This window comes from Neovison vison, chromosome 5 (genome assembly GCF_020171115.1).
Source record: "Neovison vison isolate M4711 chromosome 5, ASM_NN_V1, whole genome shotgun sequence".
NCBI classification, from domain to species: Eukaryota; Metazoa; Chordata; class Mammalia; order Carnivora; family Mustelidae; genus Neogale; species Neogale vison.
In genome coordinates, this window is record NC_058095.1 from 70,268,307 (window position 1) to 70,280,547 (window position 12,241).

At 57.0% G+C, this 12,241-nt stretch overlaps 1 protein-coding gene across 1 annotated transcript in view; it reads left to right on the forward strand.

The window, feature by feature from the left end:
- The window catches only part of MYO15A (myosin XVA), a 49,663-nt gene that overhangs the window by 11,968 nt on the left and 25,454 nt on the right, over positions 1-12,241 (forward strand). Inside the window, exons 10-28 of the mRNA XM_044250631.1 lie at positions 954-1,067; positions 1,532-1,693; positions 2,970-3,083; positions 3,540-3,598; positions 3,689-3,812; positions 4,043-4,138; positions 4,566-4,697; positions 5,148-5,273; positions 5,917-5,994; positions 7,757-7,905; positions 8,020-8,065; positions 8,237-8,361; positions 8,640-8,757; positions 9,037-9,212; positions 9,704-9,788; positions 10,435-10,488; positions 10,585-10,666; positions 10,752-10,882; positions 11,363-11,458. Of these exons, the coding sequence (XP_044106566.1) occupies positions 954-1,067; positions 1,532-1,693; positions 2,970-3,083; positions 3,540-3,598; positions 3,689-3,812; positions 4,043-4,138; positions 4,566-4,697; positions 5,148-5,273; positions 5,917-5,994; positions 7,757-7,905; positions 8,020-8,065; positions 8,237-8,361; positions 8,640-8,757; positions 9,037-9,212; positions 9,704-9,788; positions 10,435-10,488; positions 10,585-10,666; positions 10,752-10,882; positions 11,363-11,458 (2,067 nt within the window). The remainder of the gene's footprint in view (positions 1-953; positions 1,068-1,531; positions 1,694-2,969; positions 3,084-3,539; positions 3,599-3,688; positions 3,813-4,042; positions 4,139-4,565; positions 4,698-5,147; positions 5,274-5,916; positions 5,995-7,756; positions 7,906-8,019; positions 8,066-8,236; positions 8,362-8,639; positions 8,758-9,036; positions 9,213-9,703; positions 9,789-10,434; positions 10,489-10,584; positions 10,667-10,751; positions 10,883-11,362; positions 11,459-12,241) is intronic.

Genomic DNA, 12,241 nt, shown 5'->3' on the forward strand with positions numbered 1-12,241 from the left:
CAGCCACACTGACACCTTCTTGTCCCCGAAGCATACCACCCATGATACTGCCTCAGGACCTTTGTACCTACGATTTCTTCTCTCTGAGCACTCCTCCCCACCAGACACTCACGTGACCCAACCCCCATCTCCTCCAAGTCTCCCCTGAAATGGTACCTGCTTGGGGGAAGCTACCCCATTTAAGATGCAGCCCCTCCACTTGGGTGGCTCGGTGGGTTAAAGCCCCTGCTTTCGGCTCAGGTCATGATCCCAGGGTCCTGGAATCGAGCCCTACATCGGGCTCTCTGCTCCGCAGGGAGCCTGCTTCCCTTCCTCTTTCTCTGCCTGCCTCTCTGCCTACTTATGATCTCTGTCATTAAATAAATAAATAAAATCTTAAAAATAAAAAAAGATGCAGCCCCTCCCAACCCCTCCCCCAGAACTCCCACACCCTCCCTGCTTTATTTCTCTCCAGAGCACTCTGTTCTAACATGTCTTATTTTCACTAGCGGTTGGCAGGGTGTCTATCTCCACAGCTAGCAGGTGGGCTCCAGGATATCGAGGGCTTCTGTGTCCCTTGTTCCCCACTGGGTCTCAAAGGCCTATAAGAGGGCCTGGGGTGCAGTTAGGGCTCAGCTGCCCAGGCTGAGAAAACCATTATGAGGCCCGACATGTGCACATCTGGGCCTTGGACACAGTACAAGTAGCTGGGTATGCCCAGTGTACACATGAGACCTTGGTCTCATTCCTCCAAACAAAATTAAATCCTGACCAGAGTCCCCTTCCTACCACCATTCCAGGGCTTCTCTGCCCCTGCACTCACCCCCAATCAGAGCCAGGCTGGGGGCTCACTACTCACAGGTGCCCGGTCTCACTTGTATCTGTATGGGCAGGCACACCTGGCCTCGTATGTGTGTCTGGGGGTCACCAAGGTGGGTGGCTCCCTTCTCTGCCCCTGCCCACCCCTGCTACAGGCCAAAAATGAGAGGAACTACCACATCTTCTATGAGCTGCTGGCCGGACTTCCTGCCCAGCTGCGACAGGCCTTCAGTCTACAGGAGGCTGAGACCTACTACTACCTGAACCAGGTGAGCTTTGGCAGGCATCCGAGGGCCCCCAGGCCTGGTATCCCTGCCCCATCACCCTGAGCAGGCTGAGAGAACCAGCTCATGGTGTCCTGATAGCCAGCGAAGGGGTGGGGATTGGCGGGGGGAGGGCACAGCTTTGGATTTAAAGTGTGTCTTATCACAACAAGGTGACAGGCATCTTTGGGGTCCAAAGTGGGGGTAGAGGAGGCCTACCTGACTTCATTTCTCTACAACCTAAACAAAGATAAGCAGCTGGGAGTTACAGCACTTCCGGTTTTGTGCCTCAGTTTCCTCATCTGTGAAATGGGGACAGCATAAGACCACGTTTTAGGGTTATAGTGAGGATGAGATGAGCAAATGTATATAAAGCAGTTGATCAGGGCCTGCCTCCTGGCCCATGGGAGTGGGACAGAGTTAGAGTGCCTGCCCAGGGTCCCTGACCCCCTGCCCCTGCCCTTGCCCAGGGCGGGAACTGTGAGATCTCAGGGAAAAGTGACTCTGATGACTTCCGCCGGCTTCTGGCCGCCATGGAGGTGCTAGGCTTCAGCGGTGAAGACCAGGACAGCATCTTCCGTATCTTGGCATCCATTCTGCACCTGGGCAATGTCTACTTTGAGAAGTGTGAGGTGAGAGCCCATAGCCTGCAGGTCCTCTCCTCAGAGGTTTGGGGGCCATGGATCCTGGACTTTCAGGGCAAGCCATGCGCATTTCATATGTTCTCTCTCCCACCCCTGCCCCAACCATTGGGGTCACTCCTCTTTTTCTTATTGATTTATGAGAGCTTTTTATATATGAGAAGGAGACCAACTCTTGGTTCCTGGTGGAAACTGCCAATGTATTTTCTGGCTTGTCATTTGTATTTTGATTTGTACCCAGGATGTTTTGTTTTGGTGCTTTCTTTGGTGGTTGGTTGGTTTTGTTTTGTTCTATTTTTTGCTGTGTAGGTTTTTAGAATTGTTTTCAGGTATTTTATTTAGGAACATTTTCTTGTATAAATTTTAGACTTTGTATCATTTTTAGAGAGGGACTTATCTCCCTAAATTGTAACAGCTGGGGCGCCTGGGTGGCTCAGTGGGATAAGCCTCTGCCCTTGGCTCAGGTCATGATCCCAGGGTCCTAGGATCCAGCCCCAAATCAGGCTCCCTGCTTAGTGGGGGGACTGCTTCCCCCTCTCTATCTGCCTGCCTCTCTGCCTACTTGTGATCTCTGTCAAATGAATAAACAAAATCTTTAAAAAAAAAATTGTAACAGCTTTCACCCAGCACTTTTTCAAAATGTGTTATGGGGTGTGTGTGTGTGTGTTCACATTTAATCTTTGGTTCATCAGGAGTTTATCCCAGTAAAGTGTGAAGTAGGAATCCGGTTCCTTTTTTTTTTTTTTCATGTGGTTACTCAGTTACACTAATACTGTAATTCAAGAAATAGAAATTTATTATGTACTAAATTTTCACATATGTTTATGCCCAGTTCTTCATTTCCTGTTGTGCTTTATTAACTTATGTATTGTGTGTCTATTTCCCACTGTTTTATTTTGTTTTTTAAAGATTCTATTTATTTTTTTGAGAAAGAGAGTGTGTGTGAGTAGTAGAGGGAGAGGGAGAAGCAGGCCCCCCACTGAGCAGGGAGCCCGATGTGGAGCTCCATCCTAGGACCCTGAGATCATGACTTGAGACGAAGGCAGATGCTTAACTACTGAGCCACCCAGATGGCCCTAAAATCCCCCTCAGTGCTTTAATTATTGTAACTTCATAACACATTTGACTATTCATCTCTTGTGCTCCTCCACTCCCCTTCTATCTCAGAAATTTCCTGTTTTTTTCTAGCTTATTTATGCTTTTTACATGAACTTTAAGTCAAGTTATGTAGTTTAAAGCATGTTGCTGTTGATATTTGGCATATAAGACAGATGCGCAGGAAACGGCCTCGGTGGTGAGCGCCCGGGAGATCCAGGCCGTGGCAGAGCTGCTCCAGATCTCCCCTGAGGGCCTACAGAAGGCCATCACCTTCAAAGTGACCGTGAGTCCCAGGCCCCCAGGGCTGTCAGAGCCCCCCGCCAGCACTTGGATGGTATGGGCTGTTCCCTCTGCCTTGAATGCTATTTCTTCTAGTCCTTCAAGACCTGATGCAAGCATCCCCCATCCAGGGCACCACCGCTAAGCCCTGGGTGGGTCATTACCTCCCCCGGGGCTCCCATAACTGCTGGCCATTAGTCCCTTCCCAAGGCTGATCTCGCTGGGTCTGTCGCCTTATGCATGTGTCTCCGCTTTAGACCAGCGGCCCTGGCCCCGCCCGCAGCATAGTCAGGCAGAAGTGGGGGTGAGGGTGTCTTATTCCATCTCTGGCCAGCCACGCGCCTGAGACCAGTCACACCAACATTCCTGCTCTCTTCCACATGCTCCCCCCAATTCTCCCGGGGGCTTCCTGGAGGCGGCAGCCAGCCCGCTGCCATTCAAGGGCCTCATCCTTCCGCAGGAGACAATGCGAGAGAAGATCTTCACCCCACTGACCGTGGAGAGTGCTGTGGATGCCAGGTGAGGCCTTGCCCCTCCCTGCCTAACCCCCAGATGCCTGCACCCCACCCCCGCACCTTCCCACCTGTCCCAGCACCATCTCTGCTCCAGGGACGCCATCGCCAAGGTGTTGTATGCGCTGCTCTTCGGCTGGCTCATTGCCCGGGTCAACGCCCTGGTGTCCCCTCAGCAGGACACGCTGTCCGTCGCCATCCTGGATATCTATGGCTTCGAGGTAGGGCTGCATGTTGGGTGAGGGGCAGAGGACATTAAGCCACCTCTCCCTCCCTTCTCTGCTGACAGCCCTCCCGCCATCTCCTCTCTCCTCCTTCACATACCCCCCTGAGGCTGTGGAAGGCAGGGAGGGCACTGGGAAGCTGGGGCCAGTGAGCGGGGCCCTGGGTGGGGACACATGGGCTACTGGCCAAGGAGGGAGCCGGCCCAGCCTCACCACCCGCCTGGCAGGACCTGAGCTTCAATAGCTTCGAGCAGCTGTGCATCAACTATGCAAATGAGAACCTTCAGTACCTTTTCAACAAGATTGTCTTCCAGGAGGAGCAGGTGTGCAGAGCCTCCCTGAGCACTCATGTCCCCTCCTGATGGGCCAGTGGGCCTCCTTGGGGCCAGGCAGGACAATACTGGTTCTTAAAGGGCAAACTGGAAGTGGTCAGGCAGAGGGGAGGGAAAGGTGTTCTGGGCCGGGGGCCAGCACATGTGAAGGCCTGTGCTCTGGACGCAGAAGATGCTGGGTGCTGAGCCGACAAAAGCCCTCTTGGCGTTGTGGGGGATCCTTCTCCCCCGCTGCAGGGCTGTCCCAGGGGGAGGGTGGAACCGGGTGCAGAGATGGTTCATGTTGCCCTCCCGGGGAGTGAGCTCTCTGTGCGAGCAGAGGTGCCCCTGGCCAGACCCTTTCATGGGGCTCCAGCCTAGGAGGCAGGGTGGGTGCAGCCTGGGCAGGGCAAGGAGGCCAAGCGCTGTACGCCTGCAGGAGGAGTACATTCGGGAACAGATCGACTGGAGGGAGATCACCTTTGCCGACAACCAGCCATGCATCAACCTCATCTCGCTGAAGCCCTACGGCATCCTGCGGATCCTCGATGACCAGTGCTGCTTTCCCCAGGTGAGCCATGGGTGCTGTGTGAGCCTGGTCAGGTTGGTCAACGTCTCTGAGCCTCATGGCCTCATCAGGCCCAGGTCCTGCCTTCTTATCTGCTCTGGCCTGTGGGACAGGAGCTCAGGGCACCCAACCTACAATTCACGACCTGGGTGACGGAGGCTGGATAGGGGCCTGTGGGTGTCCAGAAGAGGATACCAGCCTGGGAAATTATGGAAGGCTTCCTGAAGGAGGTGACCTTGAGGCTGGACCTCAGACTTTGATTGGAAGATGCAAGTCCGGGGTGGGATTCCGCTTAAGCCTCCCCAGTCAGGGCAGTGGGGCCACTGAGGGCAGCTGTGACTTGCTGCTCCCCAGCGCTCACCCGGAAGCAGTTTGGGCTGGAGGATTTGCCACTAGTCCCAGAACGGTGTGCCCAGCTCCCCTGAACACACACTGACCCCCGCCTGCCCGCAGGCCACAGACCACACGTTTCTACAGAAGTGCCATTACCACCACGGCGCCAACCCGCTCTACTCCAAGCCCAAAATGCCACTGCCCGAGTTCACCATCAAGCACTATGCAGGCAAAGTCACCTATCAGGTGAGACCCAGGACAGCCTGCACAGCGTCCTGTGAAATGGTCCCGCAGTTGGAGACACAAGCACGCCAGGGGCTGCAGACACTCACCCTTGGTTCTAGTTCTGGCCCCCTGCCGATCCTCAGCTGTGTGACCTTGGGCAAACTGCTTTACCTCTCTGAGCCTATGTGGGGACATCTGGAAAATGGGGCTAATGATAGTGCCCATCTCCTGCGCTGAATGTGATCAGGAGTAGCTGTTACCAGTAACGACGCTGATGCCATCACTCTGTTATCTCAGACATGTCCCTGCCCTGTTTTCCTCATCTGGAGGACAGATACAGGACAGGGTTCTCCACTAAGGATGGGGCCAAGACCCAGACTGTTTATATGAAGCTATGGCTGGTGCCCCCTCCCCGGAAGATGGGAAGGGTGTTGGGGGCAGAAGGGAAGGGGACCACAGGAGGGGGAAGGGTCCCGTATTCTCTAGGACAGATAGGGAGATAGAGGCCCGGAAGGGCAGGGAGTGAGAGCCCCTGACCCACTGTAGGGAAGAAGGAAGGAGGAGGGGAGCAGACAGACTGATGCACACTGGGGTAGGTTATCCCCTGCCCTGCCCCCAGGTGCATGGGCTCCAACCCAAGCTGCCCCTTGTTACCCCTTTGCAGGTACACAAGTTCCTAGACAAGAACCACGACCAGGTGCGCCAGGACGTGCTGGATCTCTTTGTGCGGAGCCGGACGCGGGTGAGCAAGCTTCACCTTCTACCACTCTGTCCCCACCCCCCACACCCTCCACTCCAAGAGCAACCAGCTCACCATCAGGTCCCTCTCTCGGTCCAGGAAATGGGGAGGTCCCCTTGGTACCCAGGTGCTGGCCCTGCCTCTCGCACACCCCAGGTCCAGCCAGGCTCTGACCCTGATCTCAGCCCTAACCCAGAGTCTTGCCTCGCTCTGTACTTTCTCCCATTGCTGGTCCTGACCCCTGAAGAGCCATGCCCCTGTCTGGTCCCACTGGATCATCCTGCCTGTCCCCCGGCCCTACCCACCCAGCCATGCCCTGCCCTGTCCCTTCACTGAGCAGTTTTCCCAAATAGCCCTGTTGTTTCCAGACACCCTCCCCCATTCTCTGGGTGTCCACCTTCTTCTCTGTCAAATGGGCACCCTGCTGAGGTCAATGCCAGAGTTCATGACCATGTGTGTAGAAGGTCACCTCTGCCGCTTCCAGTCGGCGACGAGAGAGGAATTAGGCACAAACAAGTCAGCTGCAAAAGACTGGGACCAGGGGACAACAGTCGAAAAGGACTGCTGCCACGAGCAACTCCACAGTCTCACTTTTATTAGATAGAAAACAATAGCCAACAGAAGGACTGATGAAGGTCAAACGTTAGTCACTCTTGCAGGCAAGGTAGGAGGACAGTAAGGTTTATAGTTAACCAAGCACATTCAAAGGACTCATCTAACTAACAAGGAGCACTTCTGGGAAGAGAAAGGAGTGAGAACAAAAAAGGGAAGCAGGCGCTTTTCATTCCACCTTGAGCTGACAGAGCGTTCCCGGCTGCCCGACTTCGGTGAAGGGGCGGCCTCCTGCCCTGAGCGAGCAGGGCATCCCCAGCTGCCCAGCTTCATGGTCGTACATCGTCCTTCTCCCCAAAGACCTGTTGTCAGTATCAGTATTTTTTAAGGCCATATCTAAATGTGCTTGGCAACTAGTAAAATCCTCCAGGGGTTACAGTTTAAGTAACAAATTGTTCCTGGGGTGCCTGGGTGGCTCAGTGGGTAAAAGCCTCTGCCTTCAGCTCAGGTCATGATCTCAGGGTCCTGGGATGGAGGCCCGCATCGGGCTCTCTGCTCAGCAGGGAGCCTGCTTCCTCCTCTCTCTCTGCCTGCCTCTCTGCCTGCTTGTGATCTCTGGCTGTCAAATAAAAAAATAAATTCTTTTTTTTTAAAGATTTTATTTATTTATTTGACAGAGATCACAAGCAGGCAGAGAGGCAGGCAGAGAGAGAGGAGGAAGCAGGCTCCCTGCTGAGCAGAGAGCCCGATGCGGGCCTCCATCCCAGGACCCTGAGATCATGACCTGAGCTGAAGGCAGAGGCTTTTACCCACTGAGCCACCCAGGCGCCCAAAAAAATAAATTCTTAAAAAAAAAAAAAAATTGTTCCGAGGGGCAGCAGCAACCTCGGGATCAGCTGCACAGTCAGACAGAAGGAAAAAAGTCAGCCCGACCACAAGACAGGTCCCTTGGAGGGTGTTGAGCACCTTGAGAGGGGTGTGGTCCAGGAGGACAGTGGCCTTGCAGAGAGGGCAGGGGCCCAAGGAGGTGGTTTTCTGATCCCTGTGGTCTGGAGATTTGGCTCATTTTGTTTTTAACTCCTTTTGCCCCCCACCCCCGCCTCACCACCAACCTCTGTTCCCTTGTTTCTGTCTCTCGGCCCCTACCCTGCCATGTCTCCCTGTTTCTCGGCGCCTGGACCACTGCCCCGGCCTGCTGCCCACCCCTGCTCAGGTGGTGGCACACCTCTTCTCCAGCCACGCCCCACAGGCTGCCCCTCAACGCCTGGGCCAGAGCAGCTCTGTCACCCGGCTCCACAAGGCACACACAGTGGCCGCTAAGTTCCAACAGTCGCTCCTGGATCTGGTAGAAAAGATGGAGAGGTGAGCATGCAGTGGGGTGGGCATCCAGCTTCACCTCTGACCCATACCACCACCTTTATGGTCAACACTTCCCTCTCTGGGACCTCACACGGCCGTCCTCCCGCCCCTGCGCAGGTGTAACCCCTTGTTCGTACGGTGCCTGAAGCCCAACCACAAGAAGGTATGTGAAGAGCCAAATCCTCTTCCCCATGATGTGTGACCTGGGGCAAGTGGCTGTGCCTCGCTGGGCCTCCGTCCGCCCAGCCCACTGTGGGGACTGTTTGTAACTGCTAATGCCTGGGGCACGTGGGTGGACTGGTGCGCAAACTCCCTATCTGGGCCGTTCTTACAGGAGCCAGGCCTCTTTGAGCCAGACGTGGTTATGGCGCAGCTGCGCTACTCGGGGGTGCTGGAGACTGTGCGAATCCGCAAAGAGGGCTTTCCAGTGCGCCTGCCCTTCCAGGTGTTCATTGACAGGTACTGCATTAGGGTGGTTCCTGAGCTCCACAGATCCTTCAGCTCCCTTGTGGCCCCAGGAGTACAGAACCCAGGCAGGACGCAGCCTGCCATGCACAGTTGCTCAGGTTGTTCACCACCCAAGCTCATCATCGGCCAGCTATCACAGAGCAGATTTATCCTTCCGCATTTTTTCGTAGTTTCACCGCCTGTGTGTGTGTAGGTTCTAGGAGTAATTTGAAGCTATTACAAGTTTCCAGCAGGTGGCAGTAAAGTGTCTTATTCCACGGGAACCTTAGGTACCGCTGTCTCGTGGCCCTCAAGCACAACCTGCCAGCCAGCGGGGACATGTGCGTGTCCGTGCTGAGCCGCCTGTGCACGGTCCTGCCGAGTATGTACCGCGTCGGGGTCAGCAAGGTGAGCCCCACCCCACGCGCAGCCCCTGGAAGCCACAAGTTCAGGGGCTTCAGAGTGAGACAATGGAATGAGAAACGGCGCGACCGAACATTCCTGACCCAGAGAGCAGCGCGGTGGGGCTTGGTCCCGTCTCGGGACCGTTACTCGGGCGGGTCTCTCCGCCCGGTTCCCCGTCGCAGCTCCTCCCACCTCTCTGAGCTCAGCCCGCCCGGCACCACCCCAGCGGGTCCTCCCCCGCTGCCTCCCGGGAGACCCTCACGGGCCGCCTGCCCTCCGCAGCTGTTCCTCAAGGAGCACCTGCACCAGCTGCTGGAGAGCATGCGGGAGCGCGTCCTGCACCTGGCGGCCCTCACCCTGCAGCGCTGCCTCCGCGGCTTCCTCATCCGTCGGCGCTTCCGCTCGCTGCGACACAAGATCGTCCTGCTGCAGAGCCGGGCCCGGGGCTACCTGGCCAGGTACCCGGCCCTCCCAGGGCAGGGCTCCCTGGAACCCAGTGGCGAGGCTTGGGCGGGGCAATGTCAGAGCCGGGGAACGAAGCTCCCTGGCCCCGAGGCGTGCAAGTAAGAGCTGAGCCTCAGCCAGAAGGAGGTTCCCACTATGGCTCTGCCTTGGGCGGTCCTGCCCACCGAGCCCATGGCCCTCCTGATCTCTCCAGCCAAGAGGGGCCCCAGCCTGCATCTTAGGAGCCCTGGGAGGACAACCCATTGGGGTGGGCCTGCTCCCAGCAGTGTGGTCAAGGCCCTGCCACTTAATTGGCTGTGTGACCTTGGCCAAGTCACTGCCCCTCTCTGAGCTGTACAGGGCTCCCATAGTGAACCCTGGGTGCTGATATCCAGGCCGGGCTGGTGTGGGCATCTCTGCACCTTGGCCACCTGGTGATCCCAACCCCTGCCTGCCCCATCCCTCCCCCACACACTTCTTTCCACCCCACCCCCACTCCCTCCAGGCAGCGGTATCAGCAGATGAGGAGGAACCTGGTGAAATTCCGGTCCCTGGTGCACACATACATGAACCACCGGCATTACCTCAAGGTGCAGGCCGGCCCCTCCACCTGCTCCGGGGAACCAGGCAGCAGCGGGAGGGAGGAGGCACTTAGCACCCAGGAGGGGACTCCTGGCCTCACACAGTCCTGGGTTCCAGTGCCCACTCTGCCACTCACTAGCTGTGACCTTGACCTTGCCCATCCTCACTTTACCCGCCTTCCCCGGGGGATTGTGGAGGGGGTTCCGTGAGATCTTGCTCATGAAGGATTTGGCCTGTGCCGGGTTCACAGCGAGGCCTTCAGTCGTTGGGTATGACAGAATTTGTCAACTGAAGCCGCCCTAGATAAAGTTTTCCTTTTACTTCAATGCCCGTCTTGGCCTGTTGTCATATAAACCAACGACGCAAAGGACAAATGTAGTCCCCAAAGCCTTGAAGAACTACCTGGCTTCTACTGAAGGCTTTGTGGAGGGATAGAGGAGGGGACCACCTATGGGTCTTTTCCTTTCTCCCAAGTATTACTCCCTCTGCCTCGTGCCTCTGTCTCTCGCTCTTCCCTTCCTGTTTCTCCGGCCATATCTTTGCCTCCCTCTGCCACCTGCACCCTTTGGGAGCCGGCTCAGGCTGCCCCCGGCCTGGGGCCTGCCGTCGCCTCTGCCCACCATTCCCCTGCCTTGACCATCTGCTCTCCTGCAGCTGAGGGCAGAGCGGAGGCTCCGGGCGGAGGAGGCGCGGCTCCGGGAGTTGGAGGTGGGTGTGGGCGCTGGGTGGCAGCAGGGGTAAGAAGGGAGGCTGGCCGGCGGGCGTTGTGGCGGGCCTGCCCCTCACTCGGGGCTGTCTCTCCAGGAGCTGAGCAAGCGGGAGGTGATAGCTGTGGGGCACCTGGAGGTACCTGCTGAGCTGGCAGGACTCTTACAAGCCGTGGCAGGTCTGTGAGTGCTGAACCCTGGGGTGGGGGACGGGTGTGGGTGGGTACAGGACTCTGGTGTCCCACAACCTCCCTCTCTCCACAGGCCTCAGAGTGGCTCAGGTGCCCCGGGTGGCCCCTGTGCGGACTCCCCGGCTCCAGGCTGAACCCCGTGTCACACTGCCCCTGGATATCAACAACTACCCCATGGCCAAGTTTGTCCGATGCCACTTTAAGGTAAAAGCTGGCGTGGTCCCACGTGGCCGCACTGACAGACGAGAAGTCACACTGATGTCAGCCTGGGGCAGGCTCCTGGCCATGCCCAGCGGCGTGGGGTATAAGCCCCTGAGTTGCTGGATCATGAGGAGTCTGGGGGCTCCAGAGGAGGGCTGGACGGAAGTGGGGGGCCCTCGGGGGCTTAGGAAGTGGCTGTTTGCCCGCCAGTTGGAACTATTTCAAATGTCTAACAACTGGTCGAGCCACGGGACATCATCCCGTCTTTCATTTCTGACTCTCCAGGACGCTCAGATGGTCTCCACCCCCAGCTTGCTGATGGCCATGGTCTGCCCCCTTTCAGGCCTCAGTAGCCCCATCCACACCCTGGGGAAAGGAGCCCATAGCTCCCTGGCTCTTGACCCCCTCCCTGGCACAGAGCAGTGGATCCAGATGTGCCCACAAGCCCCACCTCGGTCCCCACGCCCCGCCCTGTGCCCACAGGAGCCTGCCTTCGGGATGCTGACAGTGCCCCTGAGGACACCCCTCACGCGGCTGCCAGCAGAGTGCCATGCGGAAGCCGTGAGCGTCTTCAAGCTGGTAAGGGTCCGTCCAGGCCGCCTTTGAAGTCTCAGGCCGTGAGGCTCCTTTTGCCATCCTCGGTCCTCCACTAGCCCAGGCCATTTAGCCCGGGGCTCTTCTTTGGAGGAAAGACTTCTGGTGTAGGATGGAATCTGGGCTCCACTCTGGGCTAGGGCTAATCCCACTCGGGGGATTGGGAACCTTTCTTCTCCCAGCCGTCTTCCTGGCAAAGAGCTTCCCAGGGACACCAAGAATAGATCCGGTCCTCTCCTCAAGGCCTTCCTAGTCTGAGGGGGAAGGCAGAGTACACCTGACCAGTGATGATTAGCATGGACAGAGGTCGGGCACAGAGGCCAGGAAGTCTGACTGGAGCCCTAATCCCATTCTGGATGGACAGAATCAGAGAGGGCTTCTTGGGGGGAAAGTGCGGGGTTGGGGGGTGCAACATTTGAGCTCAGAGTCTGCCAGCTGAGACAGATGGAGAAGGCACAGAGAGAAGAAAAACTTGATGTCAAACACATCAGTTGGTGAAAGTCAGAAGGGCAGAGGCAGGGAGGGGTCCCAAGGGCCTGTCTGCCAGATCCGGAGCTTGGAGTTCATTCCAAGGGCCCTGGGAAACCAAGGAAGGTGCTTGGTCAGACGTGGATGTTATAGAGCGCTCTCTGGGGCCTGGAGCAGGAGGTGGGGGCTGGCTGGAGGCCAGGGATGCAGGCTAGAGCTGGGGCTGTATGGAAAGCGCTCGTGGAAGCTTCATGAGCATGAGAGAAAGTCAGAATGCACTTGGAATCCCGACCTTTGTCG